This window comes from Pseudophryne corroboree, chromosome 12 (assembly GCF_028390025.1).
Source record: "Pseudophryne corroboree isolate aPseCor3 chromosome 12, aPseCor3.hap2, whole genome shotgun sequence".
Taxonomy (NCBI): domain Eukaryota; kingdom Metazoa; phylum Chordata; class Amphibia; order Anura; family Myobatrachidae; genus Pseudophryne; species Pseudophryne corroboree.
In genome coordinates, this window is record NC_086455.1 from 61131169 (window position 1) to 61153813 (window position 22645).

Genomic DNA, 22645 nt, shown 5'->3' on the forward strand with positions numbered 1-22645 from the left:
GGATCCCAGGGTGGGGGGCCGCCTTCTAGGGTATACCCAGGAATGGTTGAAGACCACTTCAGATTCCTGGGTACGGGAAGTCGTCACTCGAGGTTACGCCATAGCCTTCAAAAACCGTCCCTCTCATCGATTTTGCCAAACAGATGTCCCGTTGGACCAGACAAAGGCAAACACTGTACATTCGGTGGTACAGACCCTCCTGGATACAGGAGTCGTAGTACAGGTGCCTCTTGCTCAGAGGGGCCGGGGGTACTATTCTCCGCTGTTTCTAGTCCCGAAACCGAATGGGTCCTCTCGGCCCATTCTCAATCTCAAGGCATTGAACAGGTTTGTGAAAGTTTCCAAGTTCCGTATGGAAACCCTTCGCTCTATAGTTCTGGCCTTGGAACCTGGGTATTATATGGTCTCCCTGGACATACAGGATGCTTACCTGCATATTCCTATAGCAGTGTCCCATCAGCAATACCTGAGGTTTGCGATTGGCAACCTCCATTACCAATTTCGGGCGTTACCTTTTGGTTTAACTACGGCTCCGCGAGTCTTCACCAAAGTGATGACGGTGGTACTCCGCCGTCAAGGGGTCAGGATACTGCCGTACCTGGACGACTTGTTGATCCTGGCAAATTCCCCAGAACTTCTCCTACGTCATCTGGATATGATTGTCCGGTTTCTACAAGCCCACGGGTGGCTCATCAACTGGAAGAAATCCTCCCTGGTCCCTGCTCAGAGCATGGTGCACCTGGGAGCGCTATTGGACGCTCACAACCAGCGGTTGTTCTTGTCCCAGGAGAAAGTCCTGAAGCTTCAGGACAGGATTCGTTGCTTCCTCTCTCCTCCGCAAGTGTCGATACATTCGGCGATGCAGGTGCTGGGCCTCATGGTGTCAGCATTCAACATGGTGGAGTATGTTCAATTCCATTCTCGCCCTCTCCAGAGGCTGATTCTAGCCAAGTGGGACGGCCTACCTCACCGGATCAGGTCTCACATGATCTCGTTGACTCCGGAGGTCCGTCTGTCGCTGCACTGGTGGCTCCAGGACCAATGATTGTGCAGGGGCCGTCCCTTCTGGATATCCGACTGGGTCCTGTTGACAACAGATGCCAGTCTAAGAGGTTGGGGCGCGGTGCTGGAGCAACACTCCCTTCAGGGTCGGTGGACCAAGGAGGAATCTCTCCTCTCGATCAACATTCTGGAATTGCGGACAGTCTTCAATTCTATGAACCTGGCCCAGCATTTAATTCAGAACCGTCCTGTTCAAGTACAGTCGGACAACGCCACCACAGTGGCTTACATAAATCATCATGGCAGCACTCGAAGCCGTTTGGCAATGAAGGAAGTCTCACGGATTCTACAATGGGCGGAACGCCATCTACCGGCCATATCGGCAATATTCATTCCGGGAGTCCTGAATTGGGAAGCCGACTTTCTCGTCAGGACATACATGCCGGCGAGTGGGGCCTCCATCCAGAAGTGTTTCAACTCCTAGTGGATAAGTGGGGCCTACCAGACGTAGATCTGATGGTGTCTCGACACAATCACAAGGTTCCGGTCTTCAGAGCAAGGACAAGGGATCCTCAAGCAGCATTCGTGGATGCGTTGGCGGTGCCGTGGAGGTTTCGGCTGCCGTACGTGTTCCCTCCGGTGTCACTCCTGCCCAGGGTAATTCGGAAGTTCAAGCAAAAAAGAGGAATTCTGCTTCTCATAGCTCCAGCGTGGCCCAGACGGCACTGGTTCTCAGACCTGCAGGGCCTATCGTCAGAGCGTCCAATTCTACTTCCACAACGCCCAGACCTCCTTGTTCAGGGCCCCTGTGTCTACCAGGACCTAGCCCGGCTGTCTTTGACGGCGTGGCTCTTGAAGCTTCCGTCTTGAGGGCTAAAGGGTTTTCTGAGGCGGTCATTCAGACTATGCTGCGGGCCCGGAAACCGGCTTCTGCTCGGATTTACCATAGGTTCTGACATTCTTACTTTGGTGCGCATCTAACAATTATGACGCTTCCAAGTTTAGTACAGCCAAGTTGTTGGCCTTTCTTCAGCAGGGCCTGGACTTAGGCCTGCGTCTGGCCTCCCTCAAGGTTCAAATATCTGCCTTGTCGGTGTGGTTTCAGAGAAAGATTGCGACCTTACTTGATGTGCATACCTTCACTCAGGGTGTGTTGCGTATCCAACCTCCCTATGTCCCGCCTGTGGCTCCTTGGGACTTGTCGGTGGTTTTGGAGGCGTTACAAGAGTCTCCGTTTGAACCTCTTGGTTCAGCTGATCTTAAGTGGCTTTCCCTTAAGGTGGTGTTTCTGCTGGCTATTGCTTCAACTAGAAGAGTGTCGGATTTTGGTGCCTTGTCTTGTAGTTCCCCATATCTGATATTTCACCGTGACCAGGCGGTTCTTAGGACTCGTCCCGGTTATTTGCCTAAGGTGGTTTCTGTGTAAATTGTTGGAGGGTATGTTGCTGCAGATGCAGTGGGCCTAGTTTGGGGTGTGGACCTGGAGCTGCAGCTCCATCAGTCCCATTGTTAATCCTGCACTGGGAACACACAGCAGCCAAAGGGCAGAGCCTCCCATTGGATGTAACCTGGGAAGGCGTTTCTCGCCCAATCATCTGTGGACTGGGTGTGATAGACCTGCTGCTAACCCAGCCACGCCCAGCGTTGTACACACAGGCACAGAGTCACAGATCTGGGCTATTATATAGGAGATGTTGTTTATAAGGGATAATAATGCTTGTATGTGTGTTCTGGTGGCCTAAATAGCCCTAAACATAACCAGGTTATGCACAGTAGGCATATATTTACCCTATATAACACTATGGTGCAGGTGTCCGCTATGGAAATGGTTATATTTATCACTTTGCAGTCACAACCTCATATTTGCAGGCAACAGGTTCTTTTTGTAAATGAATATGTTAAGTTATTACAATTTCCCCTTTCTTATCCCCCTCACTCTCCTTACTGTACTATATTAGCTGCAAAATAAAAACTGTAAGAACATCTCACAATGTATCCACCTTGAAAAATAATCATTGTTTTATATAAATATATAAGGTAAACATTGCTTGCAGAAATATGCATTGGAAATGACCACCTTAGGAGGGTGTAAGACAGGATCATTTAATAGAAATCGGGGTGGATCAAAGGTGCTTCTTTCTTGTTTTCCAGTCCTTGCAAAAATGGAATGAAAATGTCAGTCGGGCATTCCGGTTTGCTTAGCTACCGATGGGCCCTGGTTGCCAGCAACATAATCTGGCTGCAGTATTATGTCTAGGAGTGGAGTGATTCCGTCCCCAGGCTCCTGGTGTCATGAAAACAAATGTTAGTGTGGAATTGGAATCTTCCACTTTAGAGCTACTGGAAACGATACTAATGACACTGACATTACCGGGTACTGCCAGGCGCAGGCTAATGGATTACTTTTAAAGTTACTTACTGCCGGGTGGTCATAGAGCTTTGCATGCTGCATTGACCTATTCACGGGTCAAAATAGGCCCACAGAATGGATGAACCTTCAGCACAGTGGTGAGGACATAGAAGTATTTACTGGCCGTATGGTCACTGCTGTCAGTGCTGCCCTGATAGTCAGGTATTAATCAGAGTTCACCTTCCAGGGAATGCAGCAACACCCATACTTACCTCATGTAGATACACATCCACAAGATTGCACCTTGGGAGATGCAGTTTAGCAGCCGCATGATCCCAGTTGATGCCTGAAATTATCCTATTGTACAGAGCTGTGGCATATGTTACCGCCATTGTAAGCGTTACCATATCCTTCACCAGTGCTGCTTTCTATGTAGATGTCTGTGCACCCTCCACTTGTGTGTGTGTGTGTTTGTGTGTGTGTGTGTGTGTGTGTGTGTTTGGTGCTTGGTGAGGAAGGAACAGACAAGCCGTAGAGCGTATCACCACTTGTCTATCCAGGTTACATCTTCACGTTGCTTCTGCTGCCGTGTGTTTGGTTTGCAGTTTCTGTCTCGCACCTGGGTATGGGGGGAGGTGGTATGTTTGTAATATGAGGTTCTCATGCAGAGCGACCATGTGTAGCAGAGCTTCATTAGAACTAGAAATTCATTCATTCTGCAGGAATTCTTTCCAGGGACCAACATGTTTGCAGATGACACTGGTAGACAGTGACATGCCATGTTGTTTTGTGAGGTGTTACCACTGAATGCAGTAATCCCAGATACCTGTTATACCACATTAGTTGCTGCTATACTGTACTTCCTGAGGATTTCTGGCAGCGACACAGCGCTGTCTTCCCCTGTGTGTTACTCGTCAGAGCTGGCCACAATCTGCTACTTCTGCAAACCTGTAATTGTGCTGGATCCCATCTGTATTACTGTCGTTTCATGTTTATTAAACCAAACTGGCACCGCTGCCATCCTCTGTTAGCGTGGCTGCCAGACTGACTTTTTTCATTAACCGCCGCAACCGTAAGCCGGACCCTGTATTGGTTACTCTCTCATTCATGGATACAGTTTTAAGATTATGATTCTAAACTACAAAGCCCTGAACAACTTGCAAAAGCTTATGGCGATGGGGGGTGTTCTAGCCTCTGATTTTGTGACACTGACACCTTTCCACTAAGTTTTAGGTCGCTGTATATAATCGAACGCTAATAAATACACGTTTTCCCGAAACCCACCAGAATCAACGTCAAAACAACGCACGCTGTTCGTGTTCTTGATTGCTATTCAATGTTATATATATAAATTACCAGATGCAATAGGAAGAGAGTTGTAAAGGCGTTATAAATGCACCAGAAAAATACAGCCCTCTCCTGGCTCCCTATGTAAAATAATGTTAGAAACACAATAAAAAGATAAATAAATGCATAAAGCCTCCCACACACCTGAAGTGGAACCTCTACTAGAGCTTCTTCCAAAGTTGACATTTGAAAAATTGAGGGAATAAAAAGTGCGATGTGCCGTCTCTAGACAATGTGAACATGACTTCTCTCTTAGAACTGGGGGGATAGGGGTATCGGCGACCAACGGTGTCTGAATAAATATAGATATATATGAAGAAATGGCAAAATATGTAGTGATGGGATAAAAGATTTTTACAGTTAATTTATTTCCAGAGATAGTAGAGTAAAAGGATACAATTAAAGAATGAGATGGACTAAAAAGAGAGACAAGGGAATAGCAAAACATTTATGTATTAAAAAAGGCTAGAACCATAGATTTCAAATAGAAATACAAAAAATAATAAATAAGATAAGAGATTTCTGCTGATCTTAGTATAGAGAGTCACATGAGGTACAGCCAACGCGTTTCGTCTGTCTGACTTCATCAAGGGGACTTCTTTCTTCTTCACTTTAGCTGTGACAGGGTATAAAATGTGGCCCAGCATTCAGAATGAAAACTTATGTAATTATGGATGATTTATTATTCAACTATACCATTCTGCATTTTATTCCATTCCTCTTATTGCCTATAGATTGTAAGCTCTCATGTGCTAGTTTTTCTGTCTGTTGCACAGAATCCCTCGTGTTGTCACTGTATTTTCATGTTTCTGATTGTACGATGCAAAAATATACTGGTAGGTTAGTAGGCTTCTGTCCGTAAACGGGAGTGTATGTGTGTGTTTGTAGGGTAGTATAGAGTGTAAACTCCATTGGGGGGAAGTAGTCAGGATCCCGGCTGTCGGAATACCGACCCTATTCTGAATGCCGAAGCCAGCATCCAGAATGTCGGTATTCCGGTGCCGGGATCCCAAACAAGGACAGACTACGGCGCACCACAGGTAAGCCGCGGGGGGTAGGGTGGGGTTAGGGTTAGGCTGCGTCCCGGAGGATTAGGGATGGGGGGGGGTTAGGGTTAGGCAGCCCCCTCGGAAGGTCAGGGTTAGGCTACGGGAGAGGGGGGGGGGTTTGGTTTAGGCAGCGGGGACACAAGGTTAGGTTTAGGCTATGGACTGATGTGAATGACTGGAATATTCTCTGGAAAGTGTTGTGGAATGTGTATGTGCTACAGTATATTAATAACCTAATAAATAATACATAGGATATTATTAGTAATGAGTATCCCCTTCTCTCCCTGCCTAGCTAATCTCTCTGAAGATCATCACATTGGGGTATATTTACTAAAGTGCAGGTTTATAGAAGTGGAGATCTTGCCCGTAGCAACTAATCAGATTCAACTTACCATTTATTTTATCTAGCACCTTCTAGTAGATGATAGCTAGAATCTTATTGGTTGCTATAGGCAGCATCTCCATTTGTGTAAACCCGCACTTTAGTAAATATACCCCATTGTGTCTGTACTCATCAGTCACATCATTTTTATACGTTCTATGTATCTCCATGCAGTATATGGTTGTTTTGTGAATGGAGAACTGTGGTTATCTGATCAGGACAGCATGCAGTTATTGATGTGGCCAGAGAGAAAGTATTTATTAAACTTGTCAGTAACTTGTGTCAGCGGCACGTATTGCCTGGCCTCCCCGCTGTCCCTGTGGCATCTGGCAACTTGTACAATGCCTTACCTGCTGCATGGGGAGTGACAGAAGTCAGACCAGCATGTGAAACAGTCTGAGAGTAGGCATTGGCCATAATATTGTGTTCTTTCACAGATGAACAATGATGTCTTTCCACTGTAGTTCCAGCCTGACACCCCCTTAGCCCCTGCTGCCCATAAAACATTACTCAGTTGAGCTGTCTTAGGCATTCAGCTGCTATAACTATAGACAACCCGGGTAGGCCTGTCATTTCTTATGACTGAGCTACAGCTTAGGGAAGGCCATGCTTTCTGTATGTGTGGTGTCCCTCAATTACCCAATCTTTTTGTAGCCAGTACCTGTATTAACAACTATTATACCACAGTTTAGATCCCAGTCCACATAGCTCAATCCCAATTTAGTTTATTGAACTATGATATCAATCTTACATAAGTCTAACCACAGATGGATGCCTATTACTGCAATGTTCCCTCTTACAGTTTCTCACTTCTCCATAAGCTGTGCCTACGCATATCGTACACTTTTGCAGACACCTTACACATACGGAAGCTTTTGATGAGACCTGTTTGACTAGAAGACGACTGAGTGAATGCAGCCTACGGATTGATCAGTGTCCACTTTAAACGCTGACCCTTATCTGCTGGGCAAGCATCACAGCATTATTCCATGTCCAGATGTATCCCTGTTTTCTAGAACGTAGATGTGCTTTGTGTTTTGCTGATACTAATCACCCTATTGTATGTGTTTGTTCCCAGGCTAGGAACCTCCAGTCGGGAGAACTGGCTGCAGTGAAGATTATAAAACTTGAACCTGGTGAGTTCCCATATACTGTGCGCTTCCCTATCAGTAGTGACATGAAGTTGTGCTTCTGTTTTATTATCCCCTGGTCTGAGCATGCTAGCGGTTTCCTTACAGGAAGTGTTAGGACAAGTCTGAGACTCGCATCAGTTTTATCATTGTCCCCTACAGTGCAGTACCATGTTATCAGTGTCTACATAAGGGTGTGGATCATTAGATTGACAGTGTTTAAGTCGACAATGTTTAGGTCGACAGGGTTGGTAGGTCGACAGGGTTTCTAGGTCGACAGGTAAAAAGGTCGACATGAGGTTTTTTTTGGGGGGAGTCGTTTTCTGTGTACAGTGACCGGGAAGCCGAATTAGTGCACAGTGTCCCCTCGCATGGCTCACTTCGCTCGCCATGCTTCGGGCAAGATGCTTCGCTCGGCACAGATTACCGTTCCAATCGTAGTCCACGTGGATCGTTAAGCATGAAAAAGTAAAAAAAAAAATGTGAAAAACCTCATGTCGACTTTTTGACCTGTCGACCTTCCAACCCTGTCGACCTTCCAACCCTGTCGACCGATAGTGGTCGACCTAAACATTGTCGACCTAGACAATGTCGATCTTCAGACCGGATCCCCTACATATTACTGAAGCTTATTCAGTGCTCTATCATTTACTTTTCACTTGTATGACTGAGTGGATGTTTCCATCTGTGTGTATGTGTGTGTCCAGTTTGCTTGCATTCCTATGGCATTGTTTATCCATGTGCCATATAAAAAGGCTGGAAGGGTGCAGTTCCTGGTGTTAATTCTGCATAGAAACAGCTTTTGCCGTGTGTCTGTGGATGTGCTCAGCATTCAGCTACACAGTGAATGCCGCTTTGGTACTTATGTAAGGGATCACTGAGCTCTATGGGTTGCACCACCACATCACACATGGTATTGCATGGACCGTAACCGATGCTTCCTGCATTTTCTTATGTTTATGGTTCAGTCTGGAACCACAAGGTGTGCTGTGTGTATGTTTTTCATAGGTAGGGGTCAGTGATCCTATACTAAATAGCACTGAGGTCACTATTGTGACAGCGGCTGTATAATAATACAGTAAAAAAAGGCTGAGGAGATAAATACCACTCAGTGTTCAGTCTTCACCATGCATCGCACTGATGTACGGGGGAATAAGGAGAGATCCATTCATAGCTCCCTCCAGCGGAAGATTTTGCATGCAAAATACCATTTAATATGTGATTAGCATAGCAGCTGAGCATGGCTCATTATCAGTAAATGGGTGTACCATAATTCTATGGTTTAAGCATCGGCTGCTGCCACTTTCTTGTCATGAATAGCTGCACTGTTGTTTTAAATTCACTTAGTAAAGGTTTACTGGATCCTCCTTTAGACAAGCAGATGTGGTAAATACAGTAATTGGATGTGCTCTGTTTCTGCCGTAAGGCTGCAAAAAGGGAACATAAAACATTGCTAAACAAATCTATTATCAGTTGGGGTATATACATTCCATTTATGTACATTACATTTTATATTTCCGAACCTGGTAGTTTCTACTGTAGTTGTGACTTGCGGTGCTTTTTGCTGGAACTCTTACTGCCTGTGCAGTGGTCTCAGGTGTTGACTGTTAGAGGATGGATGTAGAATAATATGATATTTTACACTAGCCAGCTCTACAAATGTATTCATGCAAATATACAAACATATTCTATGTATGGTTAACAGTGGTCGTGTATCATACGGCTCTCGAAAAAGGAGAAAAACTAAATATATTGATGTTTTTCATTTAAATGGGACATAAAAGATTTAGAAGAGCATCCATATGTACTACTGTACTGTAATTAAAGGTACACCTTGAATATAATATTGAACGCTGATCAAAACAATGAAGTGTTTATGGAACATGTATCTTTGCCCCTTTTATCGAAAAGTCTTGTCCTTCACACTTGGTCGTCAGGGAATCAGGCGGCTGCGCTGTGTTCTTTAACCAATCATTTAATAGGTGTAGATGTAAAACAAATATGGCTGCAGGTCCAGCCAAATCGCTGCGCAGGAGACGGTGAGGACGAGTTGTAAAAAAGTTCTCACTCATATGGAGATAAGCATACCATCAATATTCTATATAGACCTACCTAGAACAAAATTTAAGCCAGGGTTCCCACATTCCATAGATAGAAGCTAATGCATTAGGATTGCTGTCACTCTTTGCCAATATAATGTGATTTAGGGTGTGTACATACGGTGAGATCCTTGCTATGCCCGATTTTCACTTGCGATTTCCCCTGAACTCCCCGGAGCCCAGCACCACTGATTTTGACTAACTTTTCTTGAGATATGGACTATGTGTGCTTACGATTTTGGCTTATGTTAGATTTTGACTTATGTGAGATGTCATTGACATGTGAGATGAACTAGATAGTACACCGATCTAGCAAGTATTGACTTGCCTGCACAGTCTATCTTTTCTTGCAATGCCGACCTGGCGGGACCGCGCATCGGGATCGCAAGATGACTTTCACCTTGTGATCTGCACTAACTTTTCTTGCGATTTTGACTATATAGGGGTATATGCAATTGCGGTCGAATTCCCGAAATTGTCGAAAAACGGGACTTTTTCGCCAAAAAAAAAAAATTCGACAATGCAATTCAGTACTTTCCGTAAAAAAACGGACTTTCAAATTTCGACTTTTTGAAATTCGACATTTGTCAAATTCGACTTTTCTGTAATGGTACAAATGCGGCAATTCGACAAAAGTATATTCAATTGAAGTTTGGAAATTCGACAACAGTGCTATTAGACAGTAAATTCGTCATTTTCAATCCGCCACACTTTGGTGGGTGAATCTAATAAAAAAAATTTAAAACATGTTTTTTTTGGTGTTTTTTTTATTGGTAATAGCATATCTATTTATATTAGAAGGGATTAGGTACTTGGTTTGTCTTTTTTGGAGGCACAAGTATTATTTATATATCTTTAAAAAAAAAAAAAAAAATATATATATATATATATATATATTTTTTTAGATGGAATGGTAAAATCCCGGAAAAAAATGGCGTGGGGTCCCCCCTCCAAAGCATAACCAGCCTCGGGCTCTTCGAGCCGGTCCTGGTTCTAAAAATTCGGGGGGAAAAAGGACAGGGGATCCCCCGTATTTTTAAAACCAGCACCGGGCTCTGCGCCTGGTGCTGGTGCAAAAAATACGGGGGACAAAAAGAGTAGGGGTCCCCCGTATTTTTTACACCAGCATCGGGCTCCACTAGCTGGACAGATAATGCCACAGCCGGGGGTCACTTTTATACAGCGCCCTGCGGCCGTGGCATTAAATATCCAACTAGTCACCCCTGGCCGGGGTACCCTGGGGGAGTGGGGACTCCTTCAATCAAGGGGGCCCCCCCCAGCCACCCAAGGGCCAGGGGTGAAGCCTGAGGCTGTCCCCCCCCATCCAAGGGTTGCGGATGGGGGGCTGATAGCCTTGAGAAAATGACAAGAATATTGTTTTTTTCCTGTAGTACTACAAGTCCCAGCAAGCTTCCCCCGCAAGCTGGTACTTGGAGAACCACAAGTACCAGCATGCGGGAGAAAAACGGGCCCGCTGGTACCTGTAGTACTACTGGAAAAAAAATACCCAAATAAAAACAGGAGGCACACACCTTGAGAGTAAAACTTTATTTCACACCTGCCGACACACACATACTTACCTATGTGACCCGCCGACTGCCACGTCTCCCGATCCGACGATCCGGGGTACCTGTGAATAAAATTATACTCACCTCAATCCAGTGTCCAGATATAAATCCTCGTACTTGGCAAAACAAATTAATGAACACCCGACCATGCCGGACTGAAAGGGGTCCCATGTTTACACATGTTTACCCTTTCCCCGAATGCAGAGACCCCCCCGTGACTGCTGTCACAGAAAGGTCTCTTAAGCCAATCAGCGAGCGCAACGTCCTGGCACTCTGCTGATTGGCTGCACGTCTGAGCTGTCAGACAGCGCATCGCAAAGCCTCTCCATTATACTCAATGGTGGGAACTTTGCGTCAGCGGTGAGGTCACCCGCGGTCAGCGGCTGACCGCGGGTAACCCCACCGCTGACGGCAAAGTTCCCACCATTGAAAGTAATGGAGGGAGCTGTGCGATGCGCTGTCTGAGGTCACACGCGCATACAGCCAATCAGGTGAGTGCAACGAAGTAGCGCTTCCTGATTGGCTGAAGGGACCTCTGTGACAGGAGTCACGTGGGGTCCCGGCATTCGGGGAAAGGGTAAACATGTGTAAACATGGGACCCCTTTCAGTCCGCTGGTCCGGGTGTTCGTTTATTTGTTTTGCCAAGTACAAGGATTTATATCTGGACACTGGATTGAGGTGAGTATAATTTTATTCACAGGTACCCCGGATCGTCGGATCAGGAGACGTGGCAGTCGGCGGGTCAACATAGGTAAGTATGTGTGTGTCGGCAGGTGTGAAATAAAGTTTTACTCTCAAGGTGTGTGTCTCCTGTTTTTATTTGGGTATTTTTTTTCCAGTAGTACTACAGATACCAGCGGGCCCGTTTTTCTCCCGCATGCTGGTACTTGTGGTTCTCCAAGTACCAGCTTGCGGGGAGGCTTGCTGGGACTTGTAGTACTACAGGAAAAACCACTATTCTTGTCATTTTCTCAAGGCTATTAGCCCCCCATCCGCAGCCCTTGGATGGGGGGGACAGCCTCGGGCTTCACCCCTGGCCCTTGGGTGGCTGGGGGGGGACCCCTTGATTGAAGGGGTCCCCACTCCCCCAGGGTACCCCGGCCAGGGGTGACTAGTTGGATATTTAATGCCACGGCCGCAGGGCGCTGTATAAAAGTGACCCCCGGCTGTGGCATTATCTGTCCAGCTAGTGGAGCCCGATGCTGGTGTAAAAAATACGGGGGACCCCATCTCTTTTTTTGTCCCCCGTATTTTTTGCACCATCACCAGGCGCAGAGCCCGGTGCTGGTTTTAAAAATACGGGGGATCCCCTGTCCATTTCCCCCCCGGATTTTTAGAACCAGGACCAGCTCGAAGAGCCCGAGGCTGGTTATGCTTTGGAGGGGGGACCCCACGCAATTTTTTTTCGTGTTTTTTTCCCGTTTTTACCCGTTTTTTAAAAATCGGAACAAAATCCGTCAAATCGGCCGTTTTTCGTCAGCGGGACTGTCGAATCCGTTTTTTATTGAATATGGTCAATTTCGGCACCCACTTGCCGAAATTAGACGGTCAAATTGTGTCGAATTAAAAAACGGCCGAAAAATTGCCGCGATTCGCCGCTAATTGCATATACCCCATAGTCAAAATCGAAAGAAAATATCTCACCGTGTGTACACACCCTTTTTTCTCAACCACAAAAAGCCTGCCAGAGTGCTCATAGCATAAATTCATTGTTTTTCCACTTACATTCACTGACATAGCAAAGTATAGTGATCCTTATTCGTCTTTGCATTGTAAGAAATCTGACAATTGGCAGTGAAACACGGATATGAATTGTACTAAGAGCCGATAGGTGAGGGTCAATCAGATGATGATGATTAGGAGCAAAGAAAGGAGGTTAAATCAGTCCCTCGTTGAGATGTAGATCATTATACACTGCTCAAAAAAATAAAGGGAACACTTAAACAACACAATGTAACTCCAAGTCAATCACACTTCTGTGAAATCAAACTGTCCACTTAGGAAGCAACACTGATTGACAATCAATTTCACATGCTGTTGTGCAAATGGAATAGACAACAGGTGGAAATTATAGGCAATTAGCAAGACACCCACAATAAAGGAGTTATTCTGCAGGTGGTGACCACATACCACTTCTCGGCTCCTATGCTTTCTGGCTGATGTTTTGGTCACTTTTGAAAGCTGGCGGTGCTTTCACTCTAGTGGTAGCAAGAGACGGAGTCTACAACCCAAACAAGTGGCTCAGGTAGTGCAGCTCATCCAGGATGGCACATCAATGCGAGCTGTGTCTGTGTCTGTCAGCGTAGTGTCCAGAGCATGGAGGCGCTACCAGAAGACAGGCCAGTACAGCAGGAGATGTGGAGGAGGCCGTAGGAGGGCAACAACCCAGCAGCAGGACCGCTACCTCCGCCTTTGTGCAAGGAGGAACAGGAGGAGCACTGCCAGAGCCCTGCAAAATGACCTCCAGCAAGCCACAAATGTGCATATGTCTACTCAAACAATCAGAAACAGACTCCATGAGGGTGATATGAGGGCCCGACGTCCATAGGTGGGGGTTGTGCTTACAGCCCAACATCGTGCAGGACATTTGGCATTTGCCAGAGAACACCAAGATTGGCAAATTCGCCACTGGCGCCCTGTGATCTTCACAGATGAAAGCAGGTTCTCACTGAGCACATGTGACAGACCTGACAGAGTCTGGAGATGCCAAGGAGAACGTTCTGCTGCCTGCAACATCCTCCAGCATGACTGGTTTGGCAGTGGGTCAGTAATGGTGTGGGGTGGCATTTCTTTGGGGGGCCGCACAGCCCTCCTTGTGCTCGCCAGAGGTAGCCTGATTGCCATTAGGTACCGAGATGAGATTCTCAGACCCCTTGTGAGACGATATGCTGGTGCGGTTGGCCCTGGGTTCCTCCTAATGCAAGACAATGCTAGACCTCATGTGGCTGGAGTGTGTCAGCAGTTCCTGCAAGACAAAGGCATTGATGCTATGGACTGGCCCGCCCGTTCCCCAGACCTGAATCCAATTGAGCACATCTGGGACATTATGTCTCGCTCCATCCACCAACGCCACGTTGCACCACAGACTGTCCAGGAGTTGGCGGATGCTTTAGTCCAGGTCTGGGAGGAGATCCCTCAGGAGACCATCCTCCACCTCATCAGGAGCATGCCCAGGCGTTGTAGGGAGGTCATACAGGCACGTGGAGGCAACACACACTACTGAGCCTCATTTTGACTTGTTTTAAGGACATTACATCAAAGTTGGATCAGCCTGTAGTGTGTTTTTCCACTCTAATTTTGAGTGTGACTCCAAATCCAGACCTCCATCAGTGGCGTGCGGTGAGGTCACTGGCTGGGGAGGCACTGAGAAAATATATATACATATATATATATATATATATATATATACATACATACATACACAAATGGTGGCCGGCACTCGGAAGGCCTCCGTGGGCTTACTGGCTCAGGTGCCGTCCTCTGAGGTTTCCACCTCCATCAATAATCCAAATACAAAAGGAGGCACTCGGAGACTTGCAGATGCAAAAAAACTGTTTTAGTGAAACCACTGCACAATTACATCATCATGATGTAATTGTGCAGTGGTTTCACTAAAACAGTTTTTTTGCATCTGCAAGTCTCCGAGTGCCTCCTTTTGTATTTGGATTATATATATATATACACATATACACAGTGGTCGAAGTGGAAATTTTGAAGCGGGGGTATGAAAGTTAAGGACGCAATTACGCGTGTGCGCCGGAGGCGCGGCCCCCCCCCCCCCCCCAGAAAAGTGGGCGTGGTTACCCAAAATGGGGCGTGTCCCTTTCACCTTATAGCACACGGTACGAGCCGAAATTCACATTATAGCACACTGAATGAGCAGAAACTCACATTGTAGCACACTGTATGAGCCGGAACTCACATTGAAGCACACTGAGCGGAAACTCACATTGTAGCACACTGAGCGGAAACTCACATTGTAGCACACTGAATGACCTGAAATTGTGACAGCAGGGACAGCCAGAGTGACAGCAGGGAGAGAGAGTGACAACAGATAGAGAGAGTGACAGCAGGGAGACAGTGACGACAGGGAGAGAGAGTGACGACAGGGAGAGCAGGGAGAGAGAGAGTGACAATAGCGACAGGGACCGTAATGACAGGGAGAGAGGGTGACAGCAGGGGAACATTACCTGACTGTGGTCGGCGGAGGCACCAATGGGCAGTGGCGGTGAGGTCCTTCTGACCGCCATTTGTTGCGGGTGGCGGCTGGTGGCAGTGAGCGGCTGGTGGCGGTGAACAGCGGGTGGGGAGCGGTGGCGGTAAGCAGCCGCCGGCTGCCGAGCAGGGACTAGAGCACCATGTGCAGCAGGATGGCCACTTCCCTCGCCTCCTGCTGCACTTTAATTTCTGGGTCAGCGGAAGAAGTGGTGGTATACCATACCGCCCCACTTCGAACAATATATATATATATATCTTTTTTTTTTTTGAGAGGCAGGGGGGAGGGCAATACATCACGTCCTCCCGCAGTTCCCTAGCATCGCGGGAGGGCTGGGAGCAGGAGGACACCCAGCGGCATCCAGGCACAGCGGGCGGCTGCGGCGATGTAGATACTGATGGTCCGCCGCAGCGCCCTCCTTGGTGTGCTTTACCGCCGGGTCCCGCTGGCCCTTCACCCCGCCGGCCGCGCAACTGTGGTGACAGCTCTGGCTTCAGAGTAGCGCCGGCCGCCGGGTCCCGCTGCCTACTCACCCCGCTGGCTCCACAGTAGCGCCGGCCGCCGGGTCCCGCTGCCTACTCACCCCGCTGGCTCCACAGTAGCGCCGGCCGCCGGGTCCCGCTGCCTACTCACCCCGCCGGCCACGCTACTGTAACTGTTGTGACCCGCTCGCCGTTGCTTCCGCCCACCGCATAAGGGTGATTGGACCAGCGGATCCAGCACTGGATCCGCTGTCCAATCACATCTGCCTCGTTGACAGGGGCGGGTTTCCCCTGTCAATGAGGCACTTGTATAAGTGCCGCTTTCCCCCGCAGGTTTTAATGGGCTTTCACAGCCCAGTGCTTGTCCCCCCCTCTCCCTGCTTTAATCTTTACCTATTGATAACGGGAGGCACTGCTATCAGTGCCTCCCAAACAACTACTCCGCCTTAAAATGATTAGGACAATGTAAAGAAGTTACTTATGACACAGAATATGTGTCATAAGTGTCTTCTTTATATTATTTGAATCATTAATGACAGGGGAGAATGACAGGGGAGGCACTGCCTCCCCTGCCTCCCCTGACTGCACGTCCCTGACCTCCATGGGTTAATAAATTTGATTTCCATTGATAATTTTTGTGTGATTTTGTTGTCAGCACATTCAACTATGTAAAGAACAAAGTATTTAATAAGAATATTTCATTCATTCAGATCTAGGATGTGTTGTTTAAGTGTTCCCTTTATTTTTTTGAGCAATGTAGTAGATCTATCCCCCCTTCCCCCATTCACAGTGGTGCTAGAAAGTTTACAAATCTTAAATGGGTTGAGATTGTCATTTTAAGTTGTAAAAGTAAATAGAGAATATAATATATTAATTGTCGCACAAAACAATGTTTATTTTAATCGTTCATTTATTGATCAGAATGATCATTAACAATAAATTTATTTATGAAACAAATATGGGAACCTGTATGGGAATACGGGAAGACAGTAACTGGAGTGGTCCCATTATGCAGGGTACATTTACAGTAATTGATGATCAGTCTCACACATTGGCTTACATGATTTGGGGCCAGTCCCCCTTACAGAACTGCTTTAACTAATGTCTTTCTAGCATGAACACACTGCTTAAAGTCCTGCCAAAATATTTCTATTGGATTAAGGTCTTGACTTTGTCTCGGTCCTCCCAAAACATATAGCTTCTACTTCCACCCCCACCCCTTTATTTTTATGTTGTGTATATTTATTATTTTTGTAGACTATCTTGTGTGGTTAGTTGTTGTCCTGCTGTAAGACACTTCTGTTAAGCTTCGGTTAGGTAACCCGACATTGAGTTGTACAATTTGTTGGTACATTCCATAATTTATAGTTCATTGGTGCCTTGGTCCCGTTCCACAATTCATATTTCAATGGTGCCTTTTGTGCCATTTTCTCCAGACATAACATTTCTCTTTTAAACCAGAAAGTTTTGTTGTTGATCCATCCATCCATCCATCCATCCATCCATCCATCCATCCATCCATCCATCCATCCATCCATCCATCCATCCATCCATCCATCCATCCATCCATCCATCCATCCATCCAACATTCACCAGTAGTCTTCTGGCTCAGCAAGGTTATCTTTAGGAGACTTTTATAATGGTCAGTTCTTGTTGAGAGTTTGCCTGATGTTGGACCCATGGACATGATCTCCCAGGGTATTGTATGCCTTTGAGTGATTTAGTTGGACGACCACTCTAGGTTAGAGTTTGGTGTTGAAATTTTTCCATTTGTACACCATCTGCCTGATAGTGGATTGGTGAAAATATTTTGCAAACTTTCCCAGCCTGATAAGCATCAACAACTCTTTCTAATTGATTAACACTCCTGACTCTAATTGTGCCCTTAGCTGAACTGATAATCGTAGGGGTTCACATACTTTTTACCCACAAAAAATGTAATGCTGGATCATTTTAATCCATAAAGGGGGACACACACCAGGTGATTTTAGCTTACCCTTGATCCAAACATCCTCTCCAACTATCGACCCATCTCTCTCCTCCCACAAACTCCTACCCCCTATCCTGTGCACTCTGGAATGCCAACAAACTGGCCCCCACTCACGACCTTTTCATTTCCAACTCCCTGCACCTCCTAGCCATTACTGAAACCTGGATTACTCCCTATGACACCGCTTCTCCTGCTTCTCTCTCTGCTGGGGGCCTCGCATTCTCACCCCCCCCCCCCCCCCCGACCTGGGGGTCATCATGGGGGTGGTGTTGGGATCCTTTTACCCTCAAGCTACACATACCAACTTATACCTCCAGAACCATCTCTTACATTCTCTACATTTAAGGTCCATGCAATACGCCTCGACCAACCTACTAATCTTCGAGTTGCTGTCATTTGCCGTCCACCTGGCTTTTCCTCCAAATTCCTTGACAACCTTGCTTCCTGGCTACCTCACTTCCTCTCTTCTGACATTCCCTCCATTATCCTAGGTGATGTCAACATCCCTATCGACAACCCCACAAAACCACCTGCCTCTAAACTCCTTAACCTCACCTCTTCACTCGGTCTCTCCCAGTGGACCACCTCACCCTCCCATGTGAACGGGAGCTCACTGAATCTGGTTTTCACTCACCGCTGTGATATTTCTGATTTCTCCAATTCTCCTTTTCCCCTCTCTGACCACACTTGCTCTTATTCAACTTATCTTTCTCTGCTCCCCCATCTCTCCCTCCTAAGGCTACCATCACTAAGCGTAACATTGAGGCTATTGACACCTCATCCCTATCCTCCCAGTTTGACTCGCTTCTCTCTCCTCTTCTCTCTCTCACATGCCCTGAACAAGCCACATCCCTATACAATGCATCTCTTACTTCAGCCCTTGTCTCTGTTGCTCCGCCAACCACTATTCACCCTCGCAGATCAACACCTCAACCCTGGCACACCAAATGCACCAGATATCTACAAAAATGCTCACGTACTGCCGAGCGACAATGGAGGAAATCACGCTCTAAAGCAGACTTCCTCCATTTCAAATTCATGCTCTCATCCTTCAGTGCTGCCCTTTCCCTCGCTAAACAATCATACTTCAAAATCCTCATCTCTACCCAGTCTTCCAACACCCGGCGCCTCTTTGCCACTGTTAACTCCCTCCTCTGCCCACCACCACCTCCTCTCCCTTCCCCATTGTCTGCTCTTGACTTTGCCACTTATTTCACATCCAAGATTAACTCCATACGTCAGGACATCACATCCCACCAGACCAGCAACCAGCCACCTCCCATCCTTTGCCACCCCTCCCCTTCCCTCTTACCAACTCTGACATCTTTTTCCCATGTATCTGGCGAGGAAGTCGTGGCCCTCATACATTCCCCCCCCCCACAACCTCCCCACTCGACTCTATCCCCTCCCACCTCCTCCGCTTCCTCTCTCCTTCTGCCTGTTCCCATCTTGCCCACCTTCTCAATCTGTCCCTCTCATCAGGCACTGTCCCCTCTGCCTTCAAGCATGCTCTTGTTTCCCTATTCTTAAAAAACTTACCCTTGATCCTAACACTCTCTCCAACTATCGACCCATCTCTCTCCTCCCCTTTGCCTCCAAACTTCTTGAGTGTATTGTCTATAATCGCCTCACTGCCTTTCTTTCCTCTCACTCACTGCTTGACCCATTCCAGTCTGGTTTCCGCTCTCTCCACTCCACTGAAACTGCCCTCACAAAAGTCTGCAATGACCTCCATGCAGCCAAATCTAAGGGCCACTACTCTCTGCTTATTCTTCTTGACCTCTCTGCTGCTTTTGACACTGTGGTCCACCCTCTCCTTCTGCAAATTCTTCACTCTCTTGGTCTACGCGATACTGCCCTCTCCTGGCTGTCCTCCTACCTCTCTGATCGTTTCTTCTCTGTCTCCTCTCATGATGCTACCCTGTCCCCACTTCCACTAACTGTTGGTGTCCCCCAAGGTTCTGTTCTTGGTCCTCTCCTTTTCTCTCTCTATACGTCCTCTTTAGGTGAACTCATTAGTTCTTTTAACTTCCAGTATCACCTCTATGCTGATGACACTCAAATCTACCTCTCCTCCCCTGATCTCTCCACAGCTCTCCTCACTCGTACCTCTAACTGTCTTTCTGCTATCTCTTCCTGGATGTCCCAGCGCTTTCTTAAACTCAACATGTCTAAGACTGAGCTGATCATCTTCCCACCCTCCCGCACAACCTCACCTCCCACAATCTCACTATCTATTGATGGCACGACTATCTCCTCTAGCCCCAAGTACGCTGTCTTGGTGTAATCCTTGACTCCTACCTCTCCTTCAAACCACACATTCAGCACCTCTCACAAACCTGTCACTTTCATCTCAAAAACATTTCCAGGATCAGACCTTTTCTCACCCAGGATGCCACTAAGATCATTATTCACTCTGATTATTTCCAGACTGGACTACTGTAATCTCCTCCTAACTGGCCTCCCTGACAATTACCTCTCTCCACTCCAATCTATACTCAATGCCGCTGCCTGGCTTATCTTCCTCACCAAACGCACTACGTCCACCTCCCCTCTCCTACAAGCCCTTCACTGGCTTCCCTTCCCTTTCAGAATCCAATTCAAACTTCTCACAGTCACTTACAAAGCACTCACCCACTCCTCTACCAGTTACATCTCTGACCTTATCTCCCTTTACTCTCCCACCCGTCCTCTTCGCTCTGCTAATGCACGCCGACTCTCCTGTTTTCTGATTACTTCCTCCCACTACTATCTCCAAGATTTTTCACGTGCTGCTCCCTTCCTCTGGAATTCTTTACCTCTCCCCCTCAGACTCTCCACCTCTCTACAAAACTTCAAACGGGCTCTTAAGACCCATTTCTTTACCAAACCCAGCCAAATCTCATCCTAACCCTCCGTTCCACGCTCTCTATGTACCCCATCTGTGTCACCCCTGTCTGTCTACCCCTCCCCTTAGAATGTAAGCTCTCACGCGTAGGGCCCTCTTACCTCATGTGCTTATCCTTTTCTTACTTTAATAATCCTCAACTGCCCAAATCTCGCAGTTTTTGGCCACCTGGGACTTATCGCTGTCATTCACTGGTGTAGTTATGCTTAGTTACCCTGTTCTTGTCCTATATTGTCTTCAACTGTAAGTCACTGTTTTCCTGTTTTGATTATGTGCTTATGTACTCTGTAATTGGGCGCTGCGGAACCCTTGTGTCGCCATATAAATAAAGGATAATAATAATAATAATAATAAAGGGGGACACACACCAGGTGATTTTAGCTTACACTTGATCCAAACATCCTCTCCAACTATCGACCCATCTCTCTCCTCCCTTTTGCCTCCAAACTCCTTGACCGTATTTTTTATAACCGCTGCACTGCCTTTCTTTCCTCCCACTCACTGCTTGACCCGTTCCAGTCTGGTTTCCGTTCTCTCCACTCCACTGAAACTGCCCTCACAAAAGTGTGCAGTGACCTCCATGCAGCCATATCTAAGGGCCACTACTCTCTGCTTATTCTTAACCTCTCTGCTGCTTTTGACACTGTGGTCCACCCTCTCCTTCTGCAAATCCTTCACTCTCTTGGTCTGCATGATACTGCCCTCTCTTGGCTGTCCTACCTCTCTGATCGTTCCTTCTCTGTCTCCTCTCATGACACTACCTCCCCCCCACTTCCACTAATTGTTGGTGTCCCCCAAGGTTCTGTTCTTGGTCCTCTCCTTTTCTCTCTCTATACATCCTCTTTAGGTGAACTCAGTTTTTTTAACTTCCAATATCTCCTCTATGCTGATGACACTCAAATCTACCTTTCCTCCCCTGATCTCTCCCTTGCTCGCCTCACTCGTACCTCCAACTGTCTCTCTGCTATCTGTTCCTGGATGTCCCTGTGCTTTCTTAAACTCAACATGTCTAAGACTGAGCTGATCATCTTCCTACCCTCCCACACAAACTTACCTCCCACAATCTATGCCATCCATTGATGGCACGACTAACTCCTCTAGCCCCCAAGTACACCGTCTTGGCGTAATCCTTGACTCCTCCCTCTCCTTCAAACCACACATTCAGCACCTCTCACAAAATTGTCATTTTCATCTCAAAAACATTTCCAGGATCAGACCCTTTCTGACCCAGGATGCCACCGAGACCATTATCCACTCACTGATTATTTCCAGACTGGATTACTGTAATCTCCTTGTAACTGGCCTCCCTGACAATTACCTCTCTCCACTCCAATCTATCCTCAATGCTGCAGCCCGTCTCATCTTCCTCACCAAACGTACTATGTCCACCTCCCCTCTCCTACAAGCCCTTCACTGGCTTCCCTTCCCTTCCAGAATCCAATTCAAACTTCTCACACTCACTTTCAAAGCACTCACCCACTCATCTCCCAGTTACATCTCTGACCTTATCTCCCTTTACTCTCCCACTCGTCCTCTTCACTGCTAATGCACGCTGACTACCCTGTCTTCTGATTACTTCCTCCCACTCCTATCTCCAAGATTTTTCACGTGCTGCTCCCTTCCTCTGGAATTCTCTACCTCCCCCCCTCAGACTCTCCACCTCTCTCAAGACCCACTTCTTTACCAAACCCAGCCAAATATCCTAACCCTCTGTCCCACACTCTGTCTACCCCATCTGTGTCACCCCTATCTGTCTGCTCCTCCCCTTTAGAATGTAAGCTCTTACAAGTAGTGCCCTCTTCCCTCGTGATAAACCTATTTTTACTTTAATAATCTTCAGATGCCCAAATCCTGCAGTTCTCGGCCACCTTGATACTTATCTCAGTGTCGTCTACTGATGTAGTTATGCTTAGTTACCCTGTATTTGTCCGATATCGTCTTCAACTGTAAGTCACTGTTTTCCTGTTTTGATTATGTGCATATGTACTCTGTAATTTGGTGCTGCGGAACCCTTGTGGCACCATATAAATAAAGGATAATAATACCTGGAATAAAAAATAAACGATAATGACATAAATGTCATTATCGTTTATTTTTAGGCTTATACGATCCAGTGTGTATTGGGGCAATATTGGTGACTGA

The 22645-nt window shown here is 46.8% G+C and overlaps 1 protein-coding gene across 1 annotated transcript in view; it reads left to right on the forward strand.

The window, feature by feature from the left end:
- Window positions 1-22645, forward strand: part of MAP4K5 (mitogen-activated protein kinase kinase kinase kinase 5) — a 206834-nt gene that overhangs the window by 70228 nt on the left and 113961 nt on the right. The window contains exon 2 of the mRNA XM_063947557.1: window positions 7209-7266. Coding sequence (XP_063803627.1) covers window positions 7209-7266 — 58 coding nt within the window. The remainder of the gene's footprint in view (window positions 1-7208; window positions 7267-22645) is intronic.